We start from the raw sequence: 25,946 nt of genomic DNA, 5'->3' as shown, positions 1-25,946 counted from the left end.
TGAGACTTTTATCATTTAAATAAACACTTGGGAAGCAAATATAGCCTCAATAGAGTTTTTCGTCCATTTTACACTGAATAAAAAAACATGTAGTCCTACAACATTCCCGCAAAAAGAAGTTGGTGCGAGCGCTAATTAGTGGAAGAAGAAATGTGTCCCGAATATACGGAAGGAATACAACTTCCACGTATTTCCATCGCCGCGCAATTGTGTCACTTATTGTGAAAGAGGTCGCAGGAAGTTTTATTTTGTAGGAGTTCCTTATGGCGTACCTGAATAACATGAGCAATTAAAACCCCACAGTGCCCGTTCGAGCTCACCTTATTCGTACGGTCAGTTGGAACTCTCCCAACGTTGAATTAAACAATGGCTGACAAAGGGCAGGTTAACCTAACTGGGGTCAAACAAAGTAAAGGCGTGTGGCTGGTTAAGGTTCGTCCACCTGCACCACATAGTTACTCCTTCGGCCAACGGAAAGTAACGGCTGCCATGTTAATTAGCATACGTGTTAGCCTCTTTGGCTAACGAGGACGCTAATTAACTAACATGGTAGCAGCTGAACAACGTTTGGTCGAAAAATAAGAATTTAATGGAAGTTTCATCGTCAAAGCTATTGTTGGATAACATGTCAGTGGTGTGTGCGTGAATATGTCATCATTACACTTAATGATACAAGTGAGGTCCTGAACAGCCATCTTTCTCTCTCTCTCTCTATCAGGTTCCCAAGTATTTATCCGAGCAATGGGACAAGGCCCCTGAAAAGGGAGAAGTTGGAAAGATTACCATCGGAAAGTATGTTGTGAAGATGTTCATTTCCACACATGTTGTTCATATTCTTACGTTCTGGCCTCATGATTATCAGTGATATTACTTTTTGTTGTTGTTGTCTTCCCATCCACCTGCAGGAAGCTCGGCAAAACAGAGGTGAGACACGATCTTAAACATTTAAAAAAGAAAAAAAAGTTTTTAACCCATTCATACTGGATGCATTGTACGTTTTCCTTCCACAAAATCATTCATACATTTTTTGGCTTTCCTTGTTGTATCCCATCACTATTCGTTTATTCATTGAACAAACTTCCTCATTGCGATCAATAAAGTCTCCTCACATCATCATGGTTCACCCTATTCGATGAATCAAAGAGCTGGTTGTTAATATGACTCGTCTGCAGAGCCTTGACTCAGCTGTGTGTTTCCCAGGTATCTTTCAGCCTGAATGAGGAGCTGACGGCCCGCAGCGGTGTGGGGGAGAACGATGCATCAACGCAGGTCCCACGAGAGCATCCCTTCACTATGCATACAGCGGGTGGACAGACCATGGCTGTCTTCAGCCAGGGCAATGGAGGTCAGTCTTCGCCTCAGAGTCAATAGGTCTCTCCTGTGCCGGATGATCGCATCCAAAGAGCATGTGTTTTAAAAAAAAAAAAGTCATGTTGTGTTGAAAAATATGGAATGAAAGGTAAATAATTAGTAGGTCAAAATGTTTAAAAAAAACGGTTAAAAAAATAGCATAGAAAATTGTAAAATCAAATTTTAGCACAGAAAATTACTAAATATATAGAAATAAAGTGAAATATTTGTTTGAAATACAGCTGAAAAACTTGAAAAATATTAGTTTGGATTTGGATGAAAAATGCCATGGAAAGAAAAGTAAAAAAATATTCAGATGGGTTCAAACTGAAATAAATTTCGTGATTCCCGTTGCAATGTGGAAACGTCAATATCCTAGAAGAATGTAATTAAGACTTTTACTGCAGGTAAGTAAGTAGTAGTTTTGCTGTGTGAAAATAGACAAGCCTTTATTTACCCGCTTGGTTTAAAAAGTATCCTACATTTGTTCTATAGGAGACCACACTCTCAGGTACTTCGCTCAAGGTAGTGGCACTTTACCAATTGATCCCTCCTCCCTTATTCTAGTTTCTTGGGTCGTCTTGCTTTTAATGCAAGCTGCTGGCTGGATTTGACATTTATTGCACTGTAAAATGTATGAGATTACTCCATAAATGGATGGTGTTTGTTGCCAGCAGTATGTGTCATGCATATGCATGAGCTAGAGGAATTTACATCTGACTGCGCATGAAAATAGCTGTGTGTGTGTGTGTGTGTGTGTGTGTGTGTGTGTGTGTGTGTGTGTGTGTGTGTGTGTGTGTGTGTGTGTGTGTGTGTGTGTGTGTGTGTGTGTGTGTGTGTCACTTAAAATCATGAAAAACTGCCTTTTACTTTCCCTCTGAAATTAAACAAATAAACCCCATAATTTATTAACTTAATTAAATCACTGATTCTTATTTGTTTTTTTTCAAGAACTGCTAAGGGTGCATCTTGGCATAAAAACAAAGTATATTTTAAGGATAATGATGAAAGACTATGTTAATGCCTGATGCTTAAATATTGACTTCATGGTAAGTCGCCAAAGCTCTAGCCATGACAAAGTGTGACCCAAATGGAGCATCCAATCGTTTGCTAGTGACTGTTGCGGGGAATATAACAAAGGGCCGCAGGAATTCTAACCCTTAAGCAGCCGCACAATTATGAACTCGAGTAGTTCAGAATTGGGAGACGGAATAAATAACTAGCATCTATTACTATATTGGTAAACAAATAGTGGTTGAATAGGCAAATCGGCGGGGACAGGAGATGTTTTTTTGCCCTGGAGAATGTTTTCTTTTGCCCAGTGTTTAGTAAAGAGTAATGATTTTTCTGGGGTGTTGGGGGGAGGGGACTAGGCAGGTGTCGAACCATGATCCCTACGGGTGGCTATAGATTCAAACGTCTTTACCCTGTTCAATCGTGTGTTCAAATCAATTTCCATGTCCGCGGATCACGCTGTTTGAAGATATTTGGCTGTTTAAGTGGCTGAGGGCGTCGGTGATTTAACCTTAGGTGGTCCAGGTTTAGCTTTCAAGGGGCACGTTTGTAGACGAAGAAAAGTGAATTTAACATGACTGATCACATTGTTTGAAATCATGAGTAACCGCTAAGACAAACAGGAAAACATGAAGGTAATTTCCTCATTAAGCAGCTGAGCAGACGGTAAAACGAGATGCAGTCAAACGCTCCTGGATTAGATTATTTCTGTTAGCAGCTGAGGACATGGCAAGAAAAATATAGCAGGAGACTTTGGTAGTACAAGAAAAATACTGGAGCATTTTGGTTTTCTGATCTGAACCTAATCGTACTGTAGGCAAACTAAACCGGAGCCAATTAAGCTGTGGATGTAGTTCAAAACAATATCCAGTTCACACCGGACAAATGTAATCTCCAGCATTCCGAGTCTGATAATTATCATGCGATTCTTTTTAAAATTTCCTATTAAATCTTCAACGATCTAGGAAAAGAAAATGTAACTTGAGTAAAGAGCAATCATTTACTAATGGCTGTTCAGGTGAGTAAAATTGTTTAATTTGTTTGCACTAACACTCAAATATTAATATAATTGTACTTTTCCTTCACTCTATCTCTAATGTGCACATATTTCGAAGCGGCGATCTTTATTGCAAAACCTTCTGATCGCTGTCCTCGTTTTTATGGACTCTAAAATTATGTCTTATTTTAGTCGCTTATGATCCAAATCATTGTCTATACTGGTTTGACTCCAGTCTGGGGTCTCATGCCCTCTTTTACCCGCCATGGTTCGCATGTCTCAAATGTTTGTTGTTATTTAGGTTTATATGTTACCCCTCATTGGTATATGTGGGGTGAATAAATTCAATATAACACAAACTAACACAACCAAAGCTGAACATGAATACTTTCATTCACCCCCAACTCTGCTTAAAACAATTGTCTTGACGAAAGAAAAACGTAATTTGTGCACGTTAGCACCATGACAAAAGATGCTTTTTCATTGGCTATATCTCTTGTCTTTGTCAGTGAGCTGTGCTGGAGAACTTTAATGGAAATTTAAATAAAGCTTTCTTTTTATGAGGGTGCAGCCACGAGGTTTATTCTATCACCGCCCTCGTGCACTTTAGATTCACCCACACTTGTGCATTAATACCTCCTACATGTGATAATGGATTTTCTCCTTTCAGAAATTTCTAGTATCTAGTAGAGCTATTAAAGCTTTGGGTTTTTATACAGATGGCAGAGAGGATTATTAGAATAATAATTATATTTAGAAATGTAGATCCATGGCATTCAGGGGGTGTAAATAAAACATTTTTTTTTCTGAAATGTGTGAGTGTTCTAAAAGGCTGGTTTGCCAATGAAGTGCACTGAAAACAAGAAGAAGGATTATGTCCTCTGAGATGTGGTGGTGTGTAGTCTCTATTTACCTGACCGACACTCGACTCGCCCACAGAAAGGTGTATTGTATGACACTGGTCTCCCACTCTCTTTTGCAGTCTCCCACACACACGCAAACGCACGCACACACACACATACACAGCAGCTTTCCAGTCACACTTTACTGTGAAGTTTAGAGTACAGTGAGGATGGAAAGGTGCTTTTGCTCAGGTCTTGAATAAAAACTATGTGAGTAATTTAATAAAGTATATTTTCAGCAAACATTTACCCTTTGCTCTGTGAAATATCAAAATGTCAAAAAGGCATCGGATTATTCTGGCCGAAATGGGATAGTATACAGATTTTCAATTTAACATGCTTTAAAAAAAACAATCTGGAATAAATCATAATGCAAACATAAAAAGCAGCAGCATTGTGGGAGTCTTGCATCATTATTCCTGTATTTTAAAACAAGGCTCTTATTTATTCACCTCTCTGCTATGATAGACCGCTCGTGTGACAATACGAAAAAACGTTCTCAAATGTTAATTCCCCATAAAAATTGTATTGAGTTATTTATTGCAATCGGCAGTTCAATTCTTCACAGGTTGCTTTACGGCCTGTTGGTGTAAAGGATGTTGCGACGGCCATGGTAACCAATAAGTAATCCAGCCAGCTAAGCGGCATTTTGGAATCCGGCTTCCATTCCTGCACCTCCTGTCATTTGAGTATTCAGTGAGCCAACAGAAGGGAGAGGTTGCTAATGATGACTGACTGATAAACACACGAATGGTGTCTGACATGGCTTTTGTACTGTAGGGCTGCTAGTTAGATGTTCCTCTCCTCGTTGTTCTGCTTTGTTCCGGCAAGGACCAGGTATTGATTAAGAGGTTGCTAAGCAACAGGCTTAGTTGCCACGGAAGCGTGCAGGAGAGAACAGAGAGCCAGATGTAATCTACTGCTGTGTTACAGTATGACTTTCCTTCCGTGGCCTCTGAAGCTTTTCAATACAACAATGCAATCCTTGAGTCCTTCAGAAATCGCTCAAAACCACAGAGTGGCGTATTAGAATTTGAATCTTAAGGATACCAGACTGTGTACAAGACTGTGATCAAGGAACGGGAGAAAACTACTTTCAGAATCAATGGCTTCCCACTGCACAACTTTTCACTTGATGTCTCATACCGCTTGATGAAGTCAACTTTTTTACTACCACCAAGAGCAGCAGAGATAATAAATCGCCCTAAATAGAAAACGTGGACATTCTGTAATGTTGTGATTTTAAAAAGGATAAATTGCGATTGTTGTGTAGCAGCGGCATGCACAAGACCGCTGGAACCGCGCAGGCTGCTGCAGACAGTCACTTTTTAAATGTATTTTTCATTGAAGGAATATGCGTGGCTTAGACTTAGACAGGCTTAGACTGGCTCATGAATCACTGAGGGTTTATAGAGTAATATCTCTTGACCGCATTCCTCTTGAAGAGTATGTATGCTTTCAGGACTGCGTGACTTCACTCACGGCCACACAACAAGAGCAGTGGGCACTCGTCAGCCCACAGCAGCTCCTCTCGCTTTCCCGTGCCGCAATGACCCGCGGCCGACGTCACAGAGACGCCTTTGTGTTTTATACCGTCGTCTTTGTCCAATGGGGAACTTTTTAACAGTTGTAAAGCTGTCTGAGAGCCTCTTTGGCATTCTGTCTGTCAGAGTGGTTTTTTGAGCTGTCGGCTCACTTTTTTTAAAGAAGAATATTAGCACCGGGGGAAAAAAAAAAAAAAGAGATAGATATATATATATATATATATATATTAGTAAAGTTGTATTTAAAGTGTACCTGAGCAGAGAATGAAGGGTCTCCGTGTCTCTCTCTCTTTTTCTTAGCTGCAAGCTTCTGGCACAGTGCAGGCAATACATGGTGTTATTATCCACTAAGAATTACACCTTTTATTATCCAATAAAATCACAGAATTTTTACTATCTGGACCTGTAGCAACTCCAATAATGCATTTCTATGTAAAGCATTTGGTTGAATCATCTCGATGGTGAGTGATACGTGTTTACACCACCAACGTCACCTGCCTCTTGGATTGAGTGAAATATAGTAAATGTTTCAGGCAGATGGTTTTGTTGCTGTGCTGCCGATACGTAAATAATCAACTGTGTGTTGCCAGAAGCCAATGATCCACCTTTTTGTATTGAAATATTGTGTTTCTGCACCCCACAGTCCCCTAAAAAATGCAGATCTTACTTTCCCAGTATTCAGAGATTCAGGACGCCGAATAGCTGTGAGTCAAGGCCTGCTGCTCTCAGAGACGCATCCTTGTTTTTGCCCAAGGTGAAAATGAAGAGAGCGAGCCAGCGATTGTTTTTTGCAAAAGAAATGTCGTCTCCATTCTGTTTTCTGTTACGCCTCTTGATGGAAGGTTGGTCCGTCCCCTGCTGTGCTCCCACACAGGAGACACGTGACACCCAGAGTAATGAGAGGCCTGAAGTGGATAGAATATGAGCCCCTGTCAGCGCGTTGTTGAAACACCGAAAAGGTTATGGAAGAGTACGTTGTAAGGTGATACCGCTGCGTCTGCAGAGCACGTTATGATGAATGTGGTCTAAAAACAAAGCAAGAGGTCAATGAAGGGGAGCAGCGGATCACGCTGATCACTCTGAATCGGATCCCGGATCGGCTCATTAATAAAGAACGGACGTTAGCTTTTAGAGCCCTCTTTAACCGATGAACGTGCAGCAGTATAGAAGACGACTTGATTCTCTCGTTTACTGAGGTGATTCATTTTCTCTTCGAACTTCCATACAACGGGACTTGTTTTTCCTTCCGGAGGAGTCGTCCCTGCTCCTCAGCGGAGCAATTTCCCTTCAGCATCGCTTCACTCGGCAGAACCGGAGGTTACCGCCTGACTATAACAGTATGAGCTCTAAAGGGCTTATAATGCATAATCAAACTGCTATTACAATATTCTTTTTTTCCTCAACATTTGAACTGATGATGACGCTATCATCATAATTAGCTGTAGGGATATTCTGGTTAATGATAATGAAAGCCATAGTAATGTGATATTTCTTCTACAGTGATGGGGAGGTGAAAATGTTCTATTGTAACATCCCCCATCTTCATGTAAGTGAATGGAGCCTGCGTATGTGAGCTGCCTCGGCACAGACTTGTTGTTCGCAGTGTAACATAATCAGGGATCGGTGAAAAGCATTGATCTCAAGATTTTTTTTATTTTTTATTTACACAATATTCACCAATTATGCTTATCAGTAAAACTGTATTTCACACGTTATTAAACCCTCTGATTAATCCAAGGTTCACACGCCACGTGGGGTTCGGTAGTCAAATGCTGTGATATTACGTATTTCTCTTTTCTGTAAAACTGGAATTACAGCTCACATTTCAGCAATCCGACCTTGTTGTCGCCGATGGAGCTGAACAGCCTGTTCTGTTATTTTCACTGCTGCATTCAAAATGAGGAGTCCAATTTACCCTAAGTGGGTTTGAATACAGTCACGCAGACTGACGCATAAGAAAAATTACGATATTGTTTGACCAGAGCACGAGGACGGCGCATTTCTTTTTTTGGCGACTGCAATAAAAGCCCTCTGGTGTTGTCCACAGGCAATATGATGGCAGTTGTTCCACACGGGTCACACAGCCGGCGTGGCTGTGAGGCGAAGGCGTTGTGCTCAGACTGCCAGGCCCCAGCTCACCCCGACGGAGCGCTGATGCCTGGGAGGAAAGTGGAACTGTGAGGCTGTGTGATTTAAGGTGTGAGACATTACAGCAGCCTCCAGTTGGTCATGATTCAGGTTTGACGGACAGCTGGGAGACACGGTTGGAGAAGGACAAATGCAAAATCTTCTCACAAATTTGTCATGGCGGTATTATTACCCTTTAGAGAAACGTATGTGTGCATGTACACAGAACTAACAACTTTCTTGCAGCCACGTATTGTTAATTCCCTACCTACTTGGCATGTGCATGGTACTATAAACCTGAGGGCTGTGGGCTACATATATATGCATGTCTTTTTGACTAAAATATCAAAAAGGTTCAGACTTATTCTGGAAAATGAAACCTTTTATGTCACTGATTAAGCTGCCCTTTCAGAGGCCTCCTGTCGTCTGTTCAGATCTCTCAGCCCGGTTAGCTGTGGTTAAATTGGATGTTTGTGTGGTTCGTTTGAAAAAGGTTTCATTCCATCTCTGAGCCAACTCTATTTCTTGAAGATTTGGTTTTGAGACAAACAAACTCAAGACCGGATGTCATGAAAGCAGAAATGTTGTTCACGTTAAATTAATCTGCCACTCAATCATTTAAGTAATATGTAAAGTAAATTGCCTTATTTTGGCTTCTGAAAGTTGAGGATGTGCTGGATTTTTTTTTTGTCTCATGTAACCAAATATTGTTTTTATTTTGGAAAGAAGAATGGAAAGAAATTGCTCGTGTTGTGGACCAAGCTATGAATCAATTTGGATAAAGTAACCTCTTTATTATTGGGAGTTGAATCTGTGAAGGGCCTTTTTCTTTCCAGTTTAGATTGCAGCCACAGATTTGTAGAAATTCAATCCACTATCTAAATCCAACTATTTATAGCTGAATTTATGACTGAATGATTTTTAATCATAAGCAAGGAAGAAGTTAACGGGGGGAGATACTGTTTGAAGTACAAACATCTGTTTACTATTCTACACACCATGTGTTTTTTGTACCTTCCCCTGCCTCTTTTTTTTGTGACTGAATAATGGTTGTTGCTGCCTCTTTAGTCTGAGCTGCGAGTGGAGGTGAAAAGCGGCCTGACCTCCTCCTCCTCATCATCCTCTTCCTCCTCCTTCATTGCCTTCTCACAGTCCTCATCCCCGGACCCTGCCAACGCGTTTCTTTATGGACGTAAAAGAAAATAATGCGATGTAGGTTAGTCGCGGAGGGACCGGGAGGACAGGGGGGGCTGGTGTCCCATTTGCCCGGCAACCGGTGGAAAGACATCACACCAGACTTGTTGATGGTAGTGGGGTTTGAACATTTCTCTCTGCTGTTGCCACCTCCCCCATCTCCCTACCTCCCGCCTCCCTCATCCTCCCAGGTTGCCTTTTGATGAGGCACGGATCACTTTGACCCAGCCACTAATAAATGTAGCAGTCGCCGTTGTGAAAAATTTATGAGGCTGATCTGCAATTTAAAAAAAACAAAACGAATAAAGGTTAGATGTTGTTGACTGTGAAGCATCGGTGTACAGCACATGTTTAATTGGTCTCCATCCTCGGTGGACGCGTCCACATTTAGGTCCCATGCACATTGTTTGTTGTTTGTGATGAGTTGGCGGGGGAAGAGCGTCGCCGGATGTCAGGGGTCATTGTGGGTGTGTGAGTCATGACTGGGGGGGCGGCGCCTGGTCCCGCAGTTTAACGGCATCGCCCGCCGCAGCAGATGGTTTCCGTCACCGTGGAGGGGCGAGCGCGGTCAGAGGGGAGGGGGCGAGGGGGGGCTTTCCTTTAAGGGTGACTGATTGTCGCTGTGCTCGTTAGTAACTACGAGGGGATCGAGGCAGCTCTGCACAGTACCAGTTTGAACTAGAAGTACGAGGCCGTTATCGCTAAAGGAGATGAATGCATTTTAGTGTTTGGAGCCATTCAATTTAAATGTTTCCACTCCCACAAGCTTCCATGAATAGATGATGACGTACCCCTGCTTCACGTTGTTTGGACAGAAATCAGGCGAGACTTGTTCCACATTGCCTTGGCACTGGCAACCTTCGCCACTGCCAAACCAGCTTTTGCTGTTTGCCTTTTTGGTCCCCCATATAATGGGCTTGTTGATTTATAATGTGCGAGGTTAACCGTATTCAGTTTCACTGCTCTAAAGAACGTAGAGACCAGACTTTAAATGTTCAAACAGACATGCATGTAATGTATTTGATATTGAATTATACTTCAGGGTGTGTTTTCATTGATTATTTTAAAGAGCACTGATCAAATTCATGTGCTTGAAAGTTGTGTGTTTCAAACTGTTATGTTTTTCAATTCAATTCATTTTATTTTGTATAGCCCAAAATCGCAAATTACAAATTTGCCTCAGAGGGCTTTACAGTCTGTACACAGAGAACATCCTCTGTCCCAAAACCCACCATCAGCACAGGAAAAACTCTATAGAACCACCATCTACAGAAGCCTGTGGGGAGGGAGAGCACAGAGACTTTAGGAGAGGGTAATGTTTGTTTACGAGTACAGTAATATTATTAATAGCTAAAATGCTAACACATGATGATGACAGCAGCAGGCGTCAGCAGGGCCACGGCAGGTGTCAGGACCAGGGTCCAGAAGGAACTACGATCTATGGAGACCTGCCAGGGGAGAAAGCACAAAAAAACTCCCGGAAAGAAGCTGAATTAGTCATGTGCATTAATAAAACGTGAATTATGGTAGAACGAGAGCGTGAGCTCCGTGTGTCCTAAGAAGTCCCCTGGCAGTCTAAGCCTATAGCAGCTTAACTAAGGGCTGGTCCGGACTAACCTGAGCCAGCCCTAACTATAGGCAGAATCAAAGAGGAACGTTTTAAGTTTTACTTTAAAAGAGCTGACCGAATCTGCCCCCCGGACTGAAAGTGGAACCTGGTTCCACAAAAGAGGAGCTTGATAACTGCAGGCTCTGGCCCCCAGCCTACTTTTTAAAACCATAGGAACAACAAGTAACCCAGCATCTATGGAGCGCAGCTGCCTTGTAGGGCAATATGGTGTTACAAGCTCTTTAAGATACGACGGTGCCTCACCAGCACGTGCCTTGTAGGTGAGGAGAAGTACCTTAAAATCTATTCTTGATGTAACAGGGAGCCAGTGCAGAGAAGTTAATACAGGAGTAATATGATCCCTTTTCTTAGTTCTTGTTAATACACGTGCTGCAGCATTCTGAATCAACTGGAGAGGCTTAAGAGATTTACAAGAGCAGCCCGATAACAAAGAATTACAGTAGTCCAGTCTGGAACTGACAAACGCATGAACTCATTTTTCTGCAACACTTTAAGACAGGAAGTTCCTGATTTTTTATGTTACGTAGATAAAAATAGGCAGTCTTCTTTATATGCGAGTTGAAGGTCATATCCTGGTCGAAGAGAACTCTCAGATTCCTGGCGGTGCTGCTGGGTACCAGAGCAATTCCATCCATAAAAACTGTATCACGTGACATCTGGCTTCGAAGGCGCTCTAGGCCTATCAGGATGACTTCCGTTTTTTCTGAGTTTAACATCAGGAAGTTGCCGGTCATCCAAGTTTTGATGTCTCCAAGACATTCTTGAAGTCTAACTAGCTCGTCCGTCTCTTCTGGCTTGATCGACAGATACAGTTGAGCTTACAAGCACAAACTGGGATCGATCCGAGTAGGATTTAAACCAGCTGAGTGCAGTTCCTTTGATACCAATTGAATGAAATTGAATTGAATTGAAAGTTGTGTGTTTCAAACTTATGTTTTTCAAAGGTGTTATTTTCCATTCTATTAAAGGATGCTGTGGAGTTGCATTATGGGAGATTTCGGATGGATTTCTTTTGGAACGTGAGTCATAGTAGATGGAGACTAATATTAAGGATATCTTGGTCTGCTACATCTGAGACGAGGGCGGATTCCCCACTGAGATGCGCTTCAGATGTGGAACATGAAAACAAAAGCCACAGCTCAAGTTGATCTGAAAGATCCATATGCTCATAGGTTCCTACTCAACAAGTGAAATGGGAGATTACATTTGCTTTTATTGCCGTTTATATTGCATACATGTCCGTCTTTGGTGAATTTCATGTGTGGCAATTTCCTTTTTCATTTAATGATCTCACTAGTGTTTGTAATATATCAAACTATACATAGGACGTTCAGTGATGTCCCTCTTTGTGTTGGGAGAAAATCCAAATTTTTCTTTGTCTGAAAGCAAGCACCTTGAAAATGCAGTCGATCGATTAGTTTTATTACTGATGATTACAATTAGTCTTAGACTTTTTACTTCATAAAAGCAAACCGATGTAAAGACATCTGGTCGACCATTTCCCATTTTAGTGGTGGGACAATACTTCCACAGAGAGAGAACTGTAAACTTTGTCCCCTTTTTGTTCATTTGTTCATTGATTATGAACAGATTATTGTATCTGTAGAGGGAGGGACACGTCATGAGAAAAGCAAATCCTCTTGTTCCAGTAAGTCTACTCATACTTTGCCGCTCCTGACTTGGTAAGCACTTTTACAACACGTCACTTGGAGAAATGTTGATTTTTGATCACATCAGTGTAATTCAGAGCGACGAGTTTCTCCTTGAGGGAGAAGGGCAGCATTTATCTCTCAGAATGACCTACTTCTAAAATACCAAATGTCTTCCCAGGAGCGGTGATGGTTTGAAGGGGCTCCCCATGGGCTGCTGCAGACGAAGCGTGTGTGCTGTGGTGGCCGCCTCGCTGTCATTACAGCAGCCGTGAATGTGTGACTCTGGGGCAGTAATGGTAATAGTCGTTTGACCGGTCAAAGCGGAGAGACATTTTGCACTTACGCGTCACTATCTAGTTTGGTTGTTTCTCGATTGCGTTGTTGTTTACAATTTACAGTCTCAGGCTGTGTGAAAGCCAACAGAAAGATCTTGCTCTGCCACTTCCTGTTTTACGCCAGATATGACAGTGAATCATAAATGCTGAAGTTGATAGATAGATTGTCAGATGTCTTCGCTCGGGAACATGACGACCTCCTTTTGCTCTGACGACTGATGTGCGTATAAACAAACAATATGCTGCACACATCTCTGTCCCTGGGATCCTCGTAGATGGTCCTGGACATGTAAAGCAGTGTTTCTCACATGCAGAGAGGTGTTAAAGGAGTAATTACATGCAAAGAGAAATGATATGCGAGTGTGAACCAGACCAGGGTGTCCATCCCACTCATTTCAGGAGGTTCTTGAAAGTTATCAGTAATAATGCTGAGGCCTGCCTCAGTGTTCAACATCGTGTATTCTCTTGTGAGTGAGGTTTTGATGCTCATCGTTGCACCTTGAATGCTATCGCATGCCAGCAGCAGCATATTCCTGTTGCATTTTTAATGTCCGTCGGATTGGCGGTCTGATGTTTGATGCCCAGTAACTTTTAAACCCTTAATGCTGGAGTTATTGTTTGATGGAATAACATTAAGTGGTACACAGACTTAAGCAGAGGCACTTACCAACAGTTTCAGTGTCACCTTTTATTTGTAAAATACTCACATTGAATTGAGTTTACAGAGGCCCACGGCAGTAACTAACAGTTAAATCAGTGCACATGCATTAGGCTAGATTCAAAGCCCTTACAATAAACTCGACTTGTTTGCGTGAGCTGAGATACAGTGTTTGTGTTGCTTCGGAGTAATTTTGGATGTCATGCTTGTTCGCCCCCCTCCCAAAAAACAACAACAACCTCAATGCACTGTGGTTTTTCCTTCAGGCTCCAAAGAGGCTAATAAACTGAACACAAGCTATTGAACCAACAAAATACAGCAGCGCACACAGTGTACAGCCAGCCACAGGCACACACACACACACACACACACACACACACACCATTGTAAAAGGGGAATGGCACAACAGTGCACATCACGGCTGCTTGTCAAGGCTTTCGCAGCTGTTCGTGTTCAGAGACGACTCCACTCCTCTCCGTTCTGATTCCTGCGTCTGTCCTCCATATTACAGAGCTGTACTTTTCATGTAAGATCCTATAAACTGCTATTTGGATACAATAAATGCCAAGTGGAGTTCTAGCAATACAAGCTCATAAAGCGATGTAAAGGTTTGATGAATTCTGTTACCCCAAACTCACTAGAATTCTGCATTTGTAAGTAACATTGTGCAGGAAAATAAAGTGTTCTGTCCCCCCCCCCCCCCCCCCGTCAACCGTCCTCCCCCCCCACCCAAAATCACATCACAGCTCAGCACATGTTACGAGATTTACAAGCCAATACCTTACGTGAGCGGTGCGGTTATGTTACCAGGCACCATTCGCCCCCCCCTCTCTTCTCCCTCGTCCTACTTGACAAAGTGCAGGGCCTCGGCCGCCACCACGGAGCCTTTGCTGCTGTCGAGGCTGGTGACCAGCTTGAAGCCCGCCTTCAGCGCTAGCATCACCGTCTCTAGTTTGAGACAGTCAAGTGTGCACAAGAATGTGCTGTCCTCCTTCAGCACCAGCCGCGAGCCCGGCTCCGACTTGATGAAGTGGCGGAACTGGATCACGTTGGACGACACCACGAATTCTTCCGGAAAGCCGTCCAGGCGGCTTTTGGAGATCTGCACCAGCCGCCCTTTGACCCTGTCGAGGAAGGTGGAGTCACTGCAGTACACCTTGAGGCCCTGCGACCTCTCGTGGCTGTCCGTCATCTCCAGGAAGGCGGCCTCCCGCTGGGCCGCCCGCTGGCTCTCCCAGTCGAGCACGGCTTCCACCAGTTCGCTCAGGCGGTAGAAGTCAGCCTCGCGCCGCAGGAGCCCCGCCTCCCGGAAGTCGTCGGGCAGCTGCAGCTCTCCGGTTCGGAGGTAGTTGAGCACATGGCGGAAAGCTGGACCGTCTCTGTCTATAAACGGATTGCCCATGGAGTCAGTGTGCTGAACCGGCTTCTTACCGTTGGCCAGCTCCTCCAGAAAGGAACCCTGTTGTTTGACCAGGGTGGTCCGATGGGCGGTGTACAGGAACCCCCCCACGTTGATGGTGATGGTACCTGAGGAGGGCTTCTTGAAGCTCTTGCTGGGCTGCAGCAGGTCCGGGTTGATGTGCCTCAGTTCACTTTCCATCCTTCTGAGGTTCCATTCCATTCTCCAGTCGCCCTCTCCAGCCTCCGACCCCAGCCGCCTCAGAGCCGGGGAGTCTGCACCACCGGCCGAGTCGCTCGCTCTCTTTCTTTCTTCCCCCCCACGCCCCCTTTTTCTCTTCTGGATCTGACTGTGCGAGCCTGAGCTGCTGCTGGGGAAAGGAGGTGGTGTTGTCAGCTGTCGGATAGTGACAGTGAATGTGTTTGAGAGTGTGTGATGCTGGAAGGGTGAGTGCTGTCTGGCAGAGGAGCTGCAGAGGAACTGGGAGCTGAAAACAGACTGGCTCTCTGTGCTGCTTGGTGTCCCTCCTCTCTCGCTCTCTCTCTCCCTCAGTCTCTCTCTCTCTCTCTAGGAGTGGGTGGGCAGACGGCGTCACTTTCAGGGAGGAGAGAGGGAATATTAAAGCAAACAAAGAGTACAGACTCCGCAAGCTCTTTTTTTTTTCTTTCTTGCTTTGCTAATATGATCAAATGATGCAGAGTTGGGGGGGTTTGCTTCCGTCCTTTTTGTGGCGTGAAATTGTCTTTTGTCTGAATACTCTTTTGCAGCCCAATCCATCAGGTTGCCACGGTTCCTTCCAGTTCGATTCGGGGCTTTGCTGACGCACCTTTTCTAGCTCATCTTTACATTTACTTATGTAAATTAACGCAACAGCAAATTTGTTTCTATGTTCGCATCCTGCTGTCTTTCTTGCGAGGTTACGAGCAGTCTGTCTTAGTAAATGTAAACGCCTTGTGCGTTCATATATTTGTATGGCTGTGATTTCTTTTAATTTAAAAGTTGTATCCGCATGAAAAACCTATCCATATATTGGAGAGGTAGCGTAATCATGGAAATACTAATTGAGAATGACGTGATACTTAAATAAATAATACTTGATAAAACGGTGAGCAACAGGTTGTTAACTCGCTCCACCTCCGAGTGCAGTAACATTCCAGTTCAATCACTACTGAAATGCTGCCCTCCGTGTCTGTTTACCTGAGAGAAGATCCCAGAGTGACAGCTCGCCATGTCTGCTGCCATCTTCTAATCATAAGCGATTAGTAGTATCATCAACAACAACACCCAATTGGAATTTGAAACGAGCCCGAGAACACACGGTGGATTGTGGGAGGTTTGACCTGCTTCCTGCCTCCGCTTCATTGAAACGGGCCCATCAAGGACAATCTTTATCTTCAAAGTGGATTGTCACAGCTGCTGCGTATCTCTGTCAAGCTGACTGCTCAGGATGCTCAAATTGTGTTCCTCAAATTGTGTTAGCGAGGAATCTCCTTCCTGGTTTCAAAGGGCTTGAATTATTCATACAGCTGCTCCACGAGCTTCAGGTGTAACATGGAGTCACTGACTGCTGTGAGGCTGGCATGGCAACCACTTGAAATATGGCCTTCAAAGTGATCGTGTTCTTTTTCTTAGTGTAGAAAATAGTCAAATGGGCTTTAATGCTACGTTTCAATATGAACCTTGAACACTTGCACATCTATAGGCAACTACAATAGTAGAACGTAAAACCCCTGCCTCCAACACGGATTGTCCAATCACAGCATAGCAACCGTAACTAGGCTCAGCCGGCCTTTCGAGCTTTATTATCTCTGTTAAAGCAGCCTGCGGCTGCAGTAACATTGAGACACTGCGTTCGGAGGATTTGTCAGTTTTACCCTAAACGGCGATTGCTAGTGTGGTCGGTGGGTCCGCCGCTATCTCAGTTGAAACTGAGCTGCACTGGCGACGAGCGGCCGTGAGCATGCTAAGCCGTTAAAGTAAAATCGTGAACACGGTTAATATTGCAATTGTGAGCGTTGTGATTTTGAGCATATTAGCATGCCGATGTTAGCATGTAGATCAACTCAGGACTTCCCTGTTTACCTATTTTAAGGGTTGGAAATGGATTTTCAGCAGCCACCGATGACGTAATCCAGTCAAGAAGCTCTTTGAAGCCGACTTGTTGCATATGGATGCTGCTAGTCGTGTAAGAATCAAGTAACAGACATCCCTAAATGGCTTCAAAGTGAATGAATGGAATCATTGAATTTCCTTAATGATGCAGCCTCAGGGTTTGTAGTGATGACCTCTAATGGGAAATTATATTTGGAGATCCAATCAGTGAACTCACCCCCCTCTTGTATTGCTTCTTTGTTGTCGTCGTGTGTAGATACGACGTGTGTGTGTGTGTGTGTGTGTGTGTGTCTGTCAGAAGGAGAATGTGAGAGGGGTCAGAAGAGAAGCCGGAGGCAAAGTAACCGGAGCAGCTTATGCAATTTGTCAGATCTTGTGTTTGTGAAAGAGGAAATATCTGTGTTTGACTGAATGCAGCGTTGGTTTAGTAAAACCTCTAAAGATGAAACCCAGTAGGATTTGTTCCGCTGCAGCGGTTCTCCGGGTCTGAAGATCATCGCTGATGGTCTTTGACCGACATATTTGTGTTTGATTGTTAGTGTGATATGTGGGCCCGGCTAGTTAATCTAGCGGATGGAGGCCTGGTGGGCGGCGTGCTGTTTGTTGTGTTTAACTTAGGAAGGTCAGAGCTTTGAGGAAAGGGCCTTGGAGCAGATGGAGGTAAGAGATGAGCGCGAGGGGGTGGACGAGAGACCTCCTCACCCTCTCATCTGTCGCTCTCCTCCTACTGTCTTCACTCAACTATTAGCCAAATGCAATGCCGTCTTAAATACACTTAATTCATGTTTTTCTGATTTCCCTTTTATTATTACGTTTTTTTTGTTGGGTAGAATTTTTTTTCCTTTCTTTTGATTGAATTGGGCCTATTGATTCTGAATCCGATCTCACTGTGCTATCGTGGCACGCTTCAATCAGCTCGTTTACACACTCTGCTGGTGGAAGTGACCGTGTTGACATTGAGGTTGGGGTTTTACAGAGAGAATCGTTCTGCATTGAAATGTAATCCTTCGTCAGCGGAGGATTTGATCCCAGCGGAGCGCCGGTTGTTCATCAGCTCCTTTGACTTGAACTTGGAGACCGATTGAGGATTTCTTTCGGAGGAGTTTGTTCTGAAAGAGCAACACACCGCTCGATGCGATGAGGTCATAGTTGAGCTCTGTTATGGACGCCACAAATGATCAGCCAATATTAGAAATGTGAAGCGCATTTGAGTTTTGGGAATTATGCTAATTTGCCTTGTTGGTTGGTTTGCTGGTTGCCTGGCAACCTCACAGTGACAACAGGACACCAGGAGGCTTCTACACTCCGCCAAGAAATAGTTTTGGCACAACGTATTGTTTTTACACTTACGTTTCTCTATTAAATGAAGAATATTGAGGTTTTGGTAGGCGGATACTTTTGCATATGGACAGAATCTGTCCTCTGCCGTTGTGCTTAAGGACAGACAGAGTGGTGTCTGTCTTTTGTCTCTGCAAGAAGGTGAACAGCTAAAGGAAATTCACCTAAATTACATTATTCATTCAGGGAGAGCAAGTGTTTCTTCCCACTTGTCCCCGACGTTTCTGTGCGTACTTTTTTTAGAGAAAAAACGAGACACAGAAGAAAATTGGTGAGTGTGAAACGGTTGTTAAATAAGCAAGAATGAAAGTTGTAGACAGATTTTCTGTTAATAAATGAAAGCAGGAGCAGCTGCCTGACAGAATGAAATGCACCATGTTGCCGTGTGATTTTAACGCCTCGGCCTCCGCTCACCAGGTGGACTAATGATTCCTAACGCATCTGTGAGTGACAGGTGCGATTCCAGTGCTTGACGTCTATTGAAGGTTTCGGACCAAAACGGGGATGTGGCACTCAACGGGTTTTCTCGCTCAGGAGCCTACTGTTTATCTCCGAGTGTTCCTCCCACTCACCAGAGCCTTGAGCTACACATCGCAGAGTCCACGTCCAGCGTCCGTCTTCTTTCTCCTTCCATCTCCACACTGTGCGTCTTCTCATGATAACAAAGTGTCTTTTCTCTCTTTCACAGTGTTGGGAGAGTACTTGGGAAGCAGGGGGAGGGGGTTCACGTTGCTGCTTGGCCTTGCAGAGATCCCACAGGGCGTTTGACCATGACTCCCGCCCAGCAGGGATGTTGGTGTGGACACATGTTCCTCTCGTGTGGGCGTGTTTTTAAGACGTGTTGCTGGCAAGTGCTCCGGCGCTCACCAGGCAATAATTGCACATAATTGCATCCATTTGTGGAAAAGGCAAAGATGAACATTAGTGAGCATTTGTCGCCTCAAGATTAAACACGGACTCTTACAGGAACGTTACGTGGCACATGTTGTCAGGTGGCGTGTGGTGGTTACTATGGTGACCGTGGCACCTGCATTTCTTCAGCTGCGGTTAACACTGAATACATCGGGGCATTTGTTTAAATTTCTAATTTAGTTGCAGATACACAAAAAAACATGATAATGAATCCATCCTTCTGACAAGAATTACATCTGTAGCCAGATACTGATTTATATTTTATTACTCTGCCATAGAGATCTGCTGTTGCCCATAAATGATGAAATTAATACACAGTCACACTATTTCTGACATTTCCCTTCATTACCATCAACATGGGCACTGTGGTTGTTTTGCTGTCAACACCACATGCATTGTGCTGCTGTGAATAAAGCACCCCAATTAAGTCTGTTAAAAGTGTGTTTTCTAATGAGGTCTAAAAACTAAACTGCACAGCCTTTTTAGAAAATTATAGCTCATTTGCAGTTCAAACAAAAGCTATGTTTGCATCGGCCCGTTGCATTCAAATCCAGACGTTTAAGTGTTTCATTATTATTTAATTGGTCCGTACTTACAACAATGTAAGATTTAGGCCACACTGGTGACCTGGCATTTTATTTATCCTCAAATTAATATTTCCTCTTTAGTGAAGCTTTTAGTAGTTTTGCTTTTCTATAACTTTCATGTCGCTGTGTTTTAACTTGTGAGCTGACGAGGCTTCCTGATGATTGATAAAAAAATAAGGGCGACATAACTAACAAACTTCTCAGCTACTTTCAGAAATGGTTCTCGTGCACTCAGTGTTACCGCGGTGACGTACACACCATGTTGCTCGGGCACGTCGGTGGACCTCGGTAGGACGAGAACGACACACGCAGTGGGAATATAAACCCCTGTTGGAATCCCATTATCTGTGGAGACACAGGCTAGGGAATAAAAGCCGCCTGGCGCTTCAGATGACGCTTCAGATGACGCTCGGAAGGAAAAGACGTCACCTCCACGTGTTTTTTCTCCCCCACGTCGTGACTGAGGGAAGTGTGAAGACGACAAATGTCTTTGGCTTGTATTCCAAAGGGGTTTACCCGGCAGGATGTGACACCCGCGGATCCAAAACTGTTCATGGATGCTGTACCAGAGCGTTCAAAATCAATTAGGCAGCCCCTCCTCTCCAGCTCACCTGGCCCTTTTTTGAAATCCGTTTGTTATCAATGCCTTCTCAGTTATTTGCTCCCGGTTGACTCGCGCTCAGCCTTTGTCCTCACGCGGTTTCTCTCAGCTGGTTTTCGTCAGCTGCTGGGGGGCGAAAAGCGCCGCTTCTCAGACCTCTTGCTACGTGTCCAGATGGAAATGATGCCAAATGCCACAACAATGCACAATGGGCCGAGCTGCTGCCAATGTAACGCCGACGCTCACCAACTGGACTCGTCGTTCCGATTGCAGCGGAGCAGAAGAGTCCTTTTTTCGGAGCAGGGTTGGGGAATGAAATGGAAATGCTCTTTGAACGGAGTCGATGTTCTTCCAATTACTTTCCACTGACTGGCTGCAGCGCAGGACTTCTATATAAATGAGTTACTCAACATAATGAGCTTCATGCCTGTATGGTTGTTACCAGACTGTAATATTGCACCGCAATTAGAGCTGGCAAAGCAGATTTGTGATGGATGCGAGGAAGAACAGAATGTATCAGGGCTGCATGTTGTGGTTACTTTCAATGAATAATTGAAAAATTGTTCTCAGAAGCAAAGCTGGCAAATTCATATAATTTCTTTCCAAAAACCTAAAGGTATTTATAATTTCACAAAACTGGCTCAGACTTACAAGTGGTTTTTTTTCATCCTTCAGCCCTAAACGGGTTCCTTTTGCGATGTAGAGGCCAGACATGTGAAGAGAAGACCGCTGTTCTTGGTGAAGCTTCACTGTAGAAAGTGCATCCTCCCCCGTCCCCCCACCTCTCTGTACCTCATGGGGATGGAGACTCTCTGGTTCCTCCCCACCAGCCCAGGAAGTGACTCATGGAGCGCTGAACTAAAAAGGGGACAAAGCATATTGTCACATATGTGACTCAGACCGCTTTCTTTTGATAACATTGTGAATAACTCAAATTACATGGAAAATCTGGTTATTTTAAGGGATTGTAGATTAACATTTTTCTGAATTTTGTCTTGTGAAAATAGTCAAATGTTTTGAAAAACATGTTGAAAAATGTCATGTCCAATGTCATTGGAAAAAAAAAAAAAAAAAAATATATATATATATATATATATATATAATATTCTGTCAAAACTGATTTGACCTCAAAATAATTTGGAATATATATCAAGGTTCAAGGTTTTCAAAAACGTTTAAAGATGTTATTGTGTGAAAAAGTCATGAATAAAAGATAAAATGACAATGATTAGGTTGATTTTTAAATTATTTAAAATAATTAAGTCTAGTTTACCTTGTCCTCAATTTTAATTTGACCATGAATGCTTCATTCTGTACGACACCATGTTGTAAGATATTTTTTTCTTTATCGTTTTATACTTCAGCGATGTAAAAGTCACAATCCATGTGACATTCTAGCGTTCTCTTATGTCTTGATTTTATTATTCGCCCAGTTCGGTTGGACATTATTTTATGTTTTCCTTTTTAATTAGTAGTTATACTCAGTATAAACAGGAGGGAAATGTTGGAAAAACTGCAATCATAAAAACACAAGACCACATCTGTATCACTTGTGCACTAAGTTGTGTGTGTGATATGTCAGCTGAGATAAGATGACCGCTCAGGATATGAGATTTGTGTCTCAGGATAAAGAACATCCACGTCCAACGAGGTCATTGTGGGAGCGCAGAACCTCCCTGTTTATCACCGTATGTATGCTGGTGCTGCAATGGAACCTTTGAGTAGCCTTGGCGCATGACTTGTAGGTGTCTCCGCTCTGACTCCTGAACATGTAATGTGCTGTTTGGATGATTTTACACCACTTGGGATGGATGATTTCTGCATCATTATAAATCATTCCCAAAACAAACAGTGGAATTCTGCCACGTGTCCTATCAATGTTTTCTGTGGGGCTTTCTCCTTAAAGTGTTCGTCCATAATATCTGTGTGTGTGTGTGTGTGTGTGTGTGTGTGTGTGTGTGTGTGCCGTCTCTGTAGATGAAATCCGTCTGGAGGGGATGGTGGTGCACAGAGCTGAATGCAGACCAGTCGTCAACGACGACTACATGAGACTGAAGAAGTGAGTGAAATCTTTGAAATCACGTTATGGTCGCAAAGAAAATGATCGACGATTGATTGTACGATGGTACCAATATAAAAGCATCTTAAGGTTTAAAGTTGATTAGGGAGCCGTTGTCCACCAACTTGGACGATGTTTTAATACCGAGTGTCATGGATGTAAACAGAGTTACGGCTCCTTTCAAAAGAAATCGTGGGACTCTCCAGTACAGCAGCAATACGACTGCACCATCAATTACAATGAAAAACCTTAATTAAAGCTTCATTTGTAGAAAAGGAAGGAGGTTGGATATCGCCGCTGTGTCTGAGGCTGCGTCACATTCATAGTTTGTCTTTTTAAAATTACTATTAATTGATGGATTTTTCATTTCTAAAAAGATGGACAACACCAAACCTCCCCAGCTGAATTCATTCCCACGGGAGTAGAGCGGGCTGACGCGTTCGTTTGTGTAAACCAAACACTCGAAAGCACTCTGCCTTTTAAAAAAAACATTTAAATGGTTTCGGTCTCCACTTCATCACAGTGTCCGTTTTTCCAGCGAGTTGGTGCATGCTATTGCCATAGCAACCACATCACTGTGGCAGATGCACTGCCACCATACAAGCCAGAGCAAACACAACACGGCTTTCTTCTTTGTGTGTGTGTGTGTGTGTGTGTGTGTGTCCGTTTCTGAGACTTGTTCCAGGAAAGCCCATCACCGCACTGGGAACCGCCACTCACACGGCGGGTTTCTGCGCCGACGTCCCGGGACGGTGCCGCGCTGTGGTGTGCAGAGGACACACTGAACCTGGTATGATGGGTGTAGCTGGTATTTCATTTGTGAGTCCACGAGGAACGTTTTTGAAAATCTCCCGTTTGGGTGGCAGCTGTCAAATGTCCCTCCATCATGGCAGGCTGAAGGAGCCGCAGGACATCGTGTTGTCATGGCGCCGTGTGTGTGTGTGTGTGTGTGTGTGTGTGTGCGTGTGTGTGGACATCGTTCAAGAACAGTTTTAGTAGGAACTTCAGCACAGCCTCATAGGATGGATAAAGTGGTTGTATACATCACTACTCAACTAGACGTGCAAAAAAAAGGCACAAGAAATACATCTGAATACTCATAATCCAAATCATGTGACATTATTACGGATGTTTTTGTTGTTGTGTTCATGTTATCTGATTTGATTGAGCATCAAAACTCTCAAGAAACTACTAAGCAATAAGAGGAATGAGCAAAAAGGGAAAATAGAGATAATAAATTGTCTACGATGCTTGAACATCATCCACCAACGTCCTCTGGTTACTATTTGTTGACGAGTACATCAGACAGCCACACTGCTTTGTGTTTAATCTTTAATCTCTTCTGCTTGAAATGAAATGTTGAGTCGAGGTGAACAATGACTCGTTTGGTTGGTTCTTCCTCGCGCTGCCGACCTTGTCCCCTTTCCCAAAGGCACATCTGTCAGCAGAGATCCAGTCGGACCCCAGAAAACACAAAGCAAACTGTGTGTGTGTGTGTGTGTGTGTGTGTGTGTGTGTGTGTGTCAGGCTACAGCTTAAAGAGTCCACGAAACCTCAGCGTTTGTCGCAGCAGCTGGAGAGAGCCGTCACGACCATCTTCAAGCCCGTGGCCGACCACGATTTCAATGTGAGAGCTAATAACTGTGTGCGTGGTGAAAAGAGTCATTTTTTTAAAGGCTCACATCTCCAATTACCATCATGTTTAGATCCAAAACTGTTTTATTGATTAATAGACCAAATAAATTGATAGTGATTGCATAGTGTTTTACAATCAAACCCTTAAGTACTCTTTATTAATAATGCCAAAAATATATCCTGCTTTAGTCCCGTAAAAGGTTAATATTTGCTATTTTCTCAATTCGTCTTTTTTTCTTCTTGGTGTAAAATATTTGTCATGATAAGCAAGATCTGATCCATAGTACCTGATCAAAGAGCGGCATTGTAATCAAACCTGGATGTGAGTCGTGTTCTTTTTGTGGTCAGTTGTATTAACTCAAAGTCTGAATCTCAGCTGGAGCACGACAAGAAGAAGAAGACCGACGGGAAGATGGTGCGAGCGGAGAAGCAGGTCGTGTTGGACATGCTCTTCTCTGCCTTTGAGAAGCACCAGTATTACAACATTAAGGACTTGGTGGACATCACCAAACAACCTGTTGTAAGCATTACACACACACACACACATTTAACAGCGTAGCTGAAAAAAGGTAGAGGAACCCAATACACCTGCCCACTATCCACCTTGCTTTGTTCAATTTGAGGAAATCGCCCACAACATGACGTTCATGCCTGTACACACAATCTCTTGTGGCTTAAATTTGGGCCAGCACACTCAAACGCACACAGACACACACTGGGCATGAATCGATGCTGCCGTGGATTCGTTCTCGCTCGCTGAGAACGGCGATGTGTAGGTGCTGATGAGACCTGCAGGTCCTCCTCTGCCTGATTGCATCTGATTGCGTAACCGCCAGCTGAGTAGGAGTCAAACGCCGCTCTACCCTCCACTCCATCGTCCCCGCCTGAAGCACTTGGCTACCACTCAAATTAAGTAACCAAGATGGCCATTGTGAAAAATCCGGTGCAGCCGGCATGTTTGTAGCAGCTCAGCGGAGACCCCCAGTGGTCGGGGGGAGTCCTGCATCTCTCTGGGAAATGGACTAAAATGCTAGTAGGTGGATTTAGGAATGCAACCTGATCCCAGCAGGGTCACTTCAGTGCACTTCTGAGTTTTTGCTTTTGTGTGTCTTCGCATACTCTATTTTTGCAACCGTTACGGTTCTTTTATAAGGCAAAATTGGAGCAACTGTGTTGAAGATTCACCTTATTCAAAATGTAATTAAAGTTATAGTGCTATATGTCAAAGGACAGTATTCGATATTGTATTATAAAATGTCAGTCTAGTTTGATAATTTCATTCATCAAGTATAACAATGTCTAAAATAAGTCATGTATGTTTAATACAAACATTCATCCCATTGTGTTGTTCCTGCAGACCCACCTGAAAGACATCATAAGGGACATCGGCGTGTACAACAGCAAGGGGCCTCACAAGAGCACCTGGGAGCTGAAGCCGGAGTACCGACACTACCGGTCTGCTGAGGAAGAGGAGATGCAGACAGCGTGAATGATTTACTGTCATTTGGGGGGGGGGGGGGTCGTCTGCTTTGCACAGCACTCAATCATAAACACGTTCACAATTCCATTTTGTAAGTAGTGTTCTTGCTTTAACAACTTACCTCCCACCTGAAAGTCCTCAAATTGCATTCGGTGATTTAAGTTTATGATCCGGTTCCGTTGCATCAGAGCCCGGTCCCCCACACTTTATTTTTTTAACTAACCACTCGTGCACTGCAGTCACACCAACCGCCAAGTCAAATGACTTGTATGTCTGACATATTGGCAATAAAAAGTTCCTGCATCATCTGGGTATTTTGAAAGTGCTGAGAAGGTCAGCAGCTTATTTGACGTCCATGCAGACCATGTCCTCAATGAAGTGATATAGCTGGTCCTGCATAGCACATTGCCAACCTAAAAG

The 25,946-nt window shown here is 43.5% G+C and overlaps 2 protein-coding genes across 3 annotated transcripts; one reads left to right on the top strand and one right to left on the bottom strand.

Moving 5' to 3' along the window:
• Positions 1-240: 240 nt before the first annotated feature.
• Positions 241-25,613, top strand: LOC120833943 (general transcription factor IIF subunit 2). 2 transcript variants are annotated; one of them, XM_078091215.1, is made up of 9 exons: positions 241-432; positions 719-792; positions 906-924; positions 1,201-1,345; positions 22,330-22,411; positions 23,086-23,201; positions 23,939-24,038; positions 24,423-24,566; positions 25,404-25,613. In XM_078091215.1, the coding sequence occupies exons 1-9, from the start codon at positions 367-369 to the stop codon at positions 25,411-25,413; spliced, it is 756 nt and encodes a 251-aa protein (XP_077947341.1). In that variant the 5' UTR covers positions 241-366; the 3' UTR covers positions 25,414-25,613. The 2 variants fall into 2 exon arrangements, with proteins under 2 accessions (XP_077947341.1, XP_040057533.1); XM_040201599.2 differs by lacking the exon at positions 23,086-23,201.
• On the bottom strand, positions 13,419-16,035 carry kctd4 (potassium channel tetramerization domain containing 4). Its single transcript, XM_040201598.2, has one exon. It carries the CDS (start codon positions 15,022-15,024, stop codon positions 14,248-14,250), a length of 777 nt encoding a protein of 258 aa, XP_040057532.1. The 5' UTR covers positions 15,025-16,035; the 3' UTR covers positions 13,419-14,247.
• Positions 25,614-25,946: the final 333 nt, after the last annotated feature.

The sequence above is a fragment of the Gasterosteus aculeatus genome, chromosome 16, assembly GCF_964276395.1.
Source record: "Gasterosteus aculeatus chromosome 16, fGasAcu3.hap1.1, whole genome shotgun sequence".
NCBI classification, from domain to species: domain Eukaryota; kingdom Metazoa; phylum Chordata; class Actinopteri; order Perciformes; family Gasterosteidae; genus Gasterosteus; species Gasterosteus aculeatus.
Note: the sequence above shows the minus strand (reverse complement) of the source record. Positions and strands in the feature narration are given on the sequence as shown.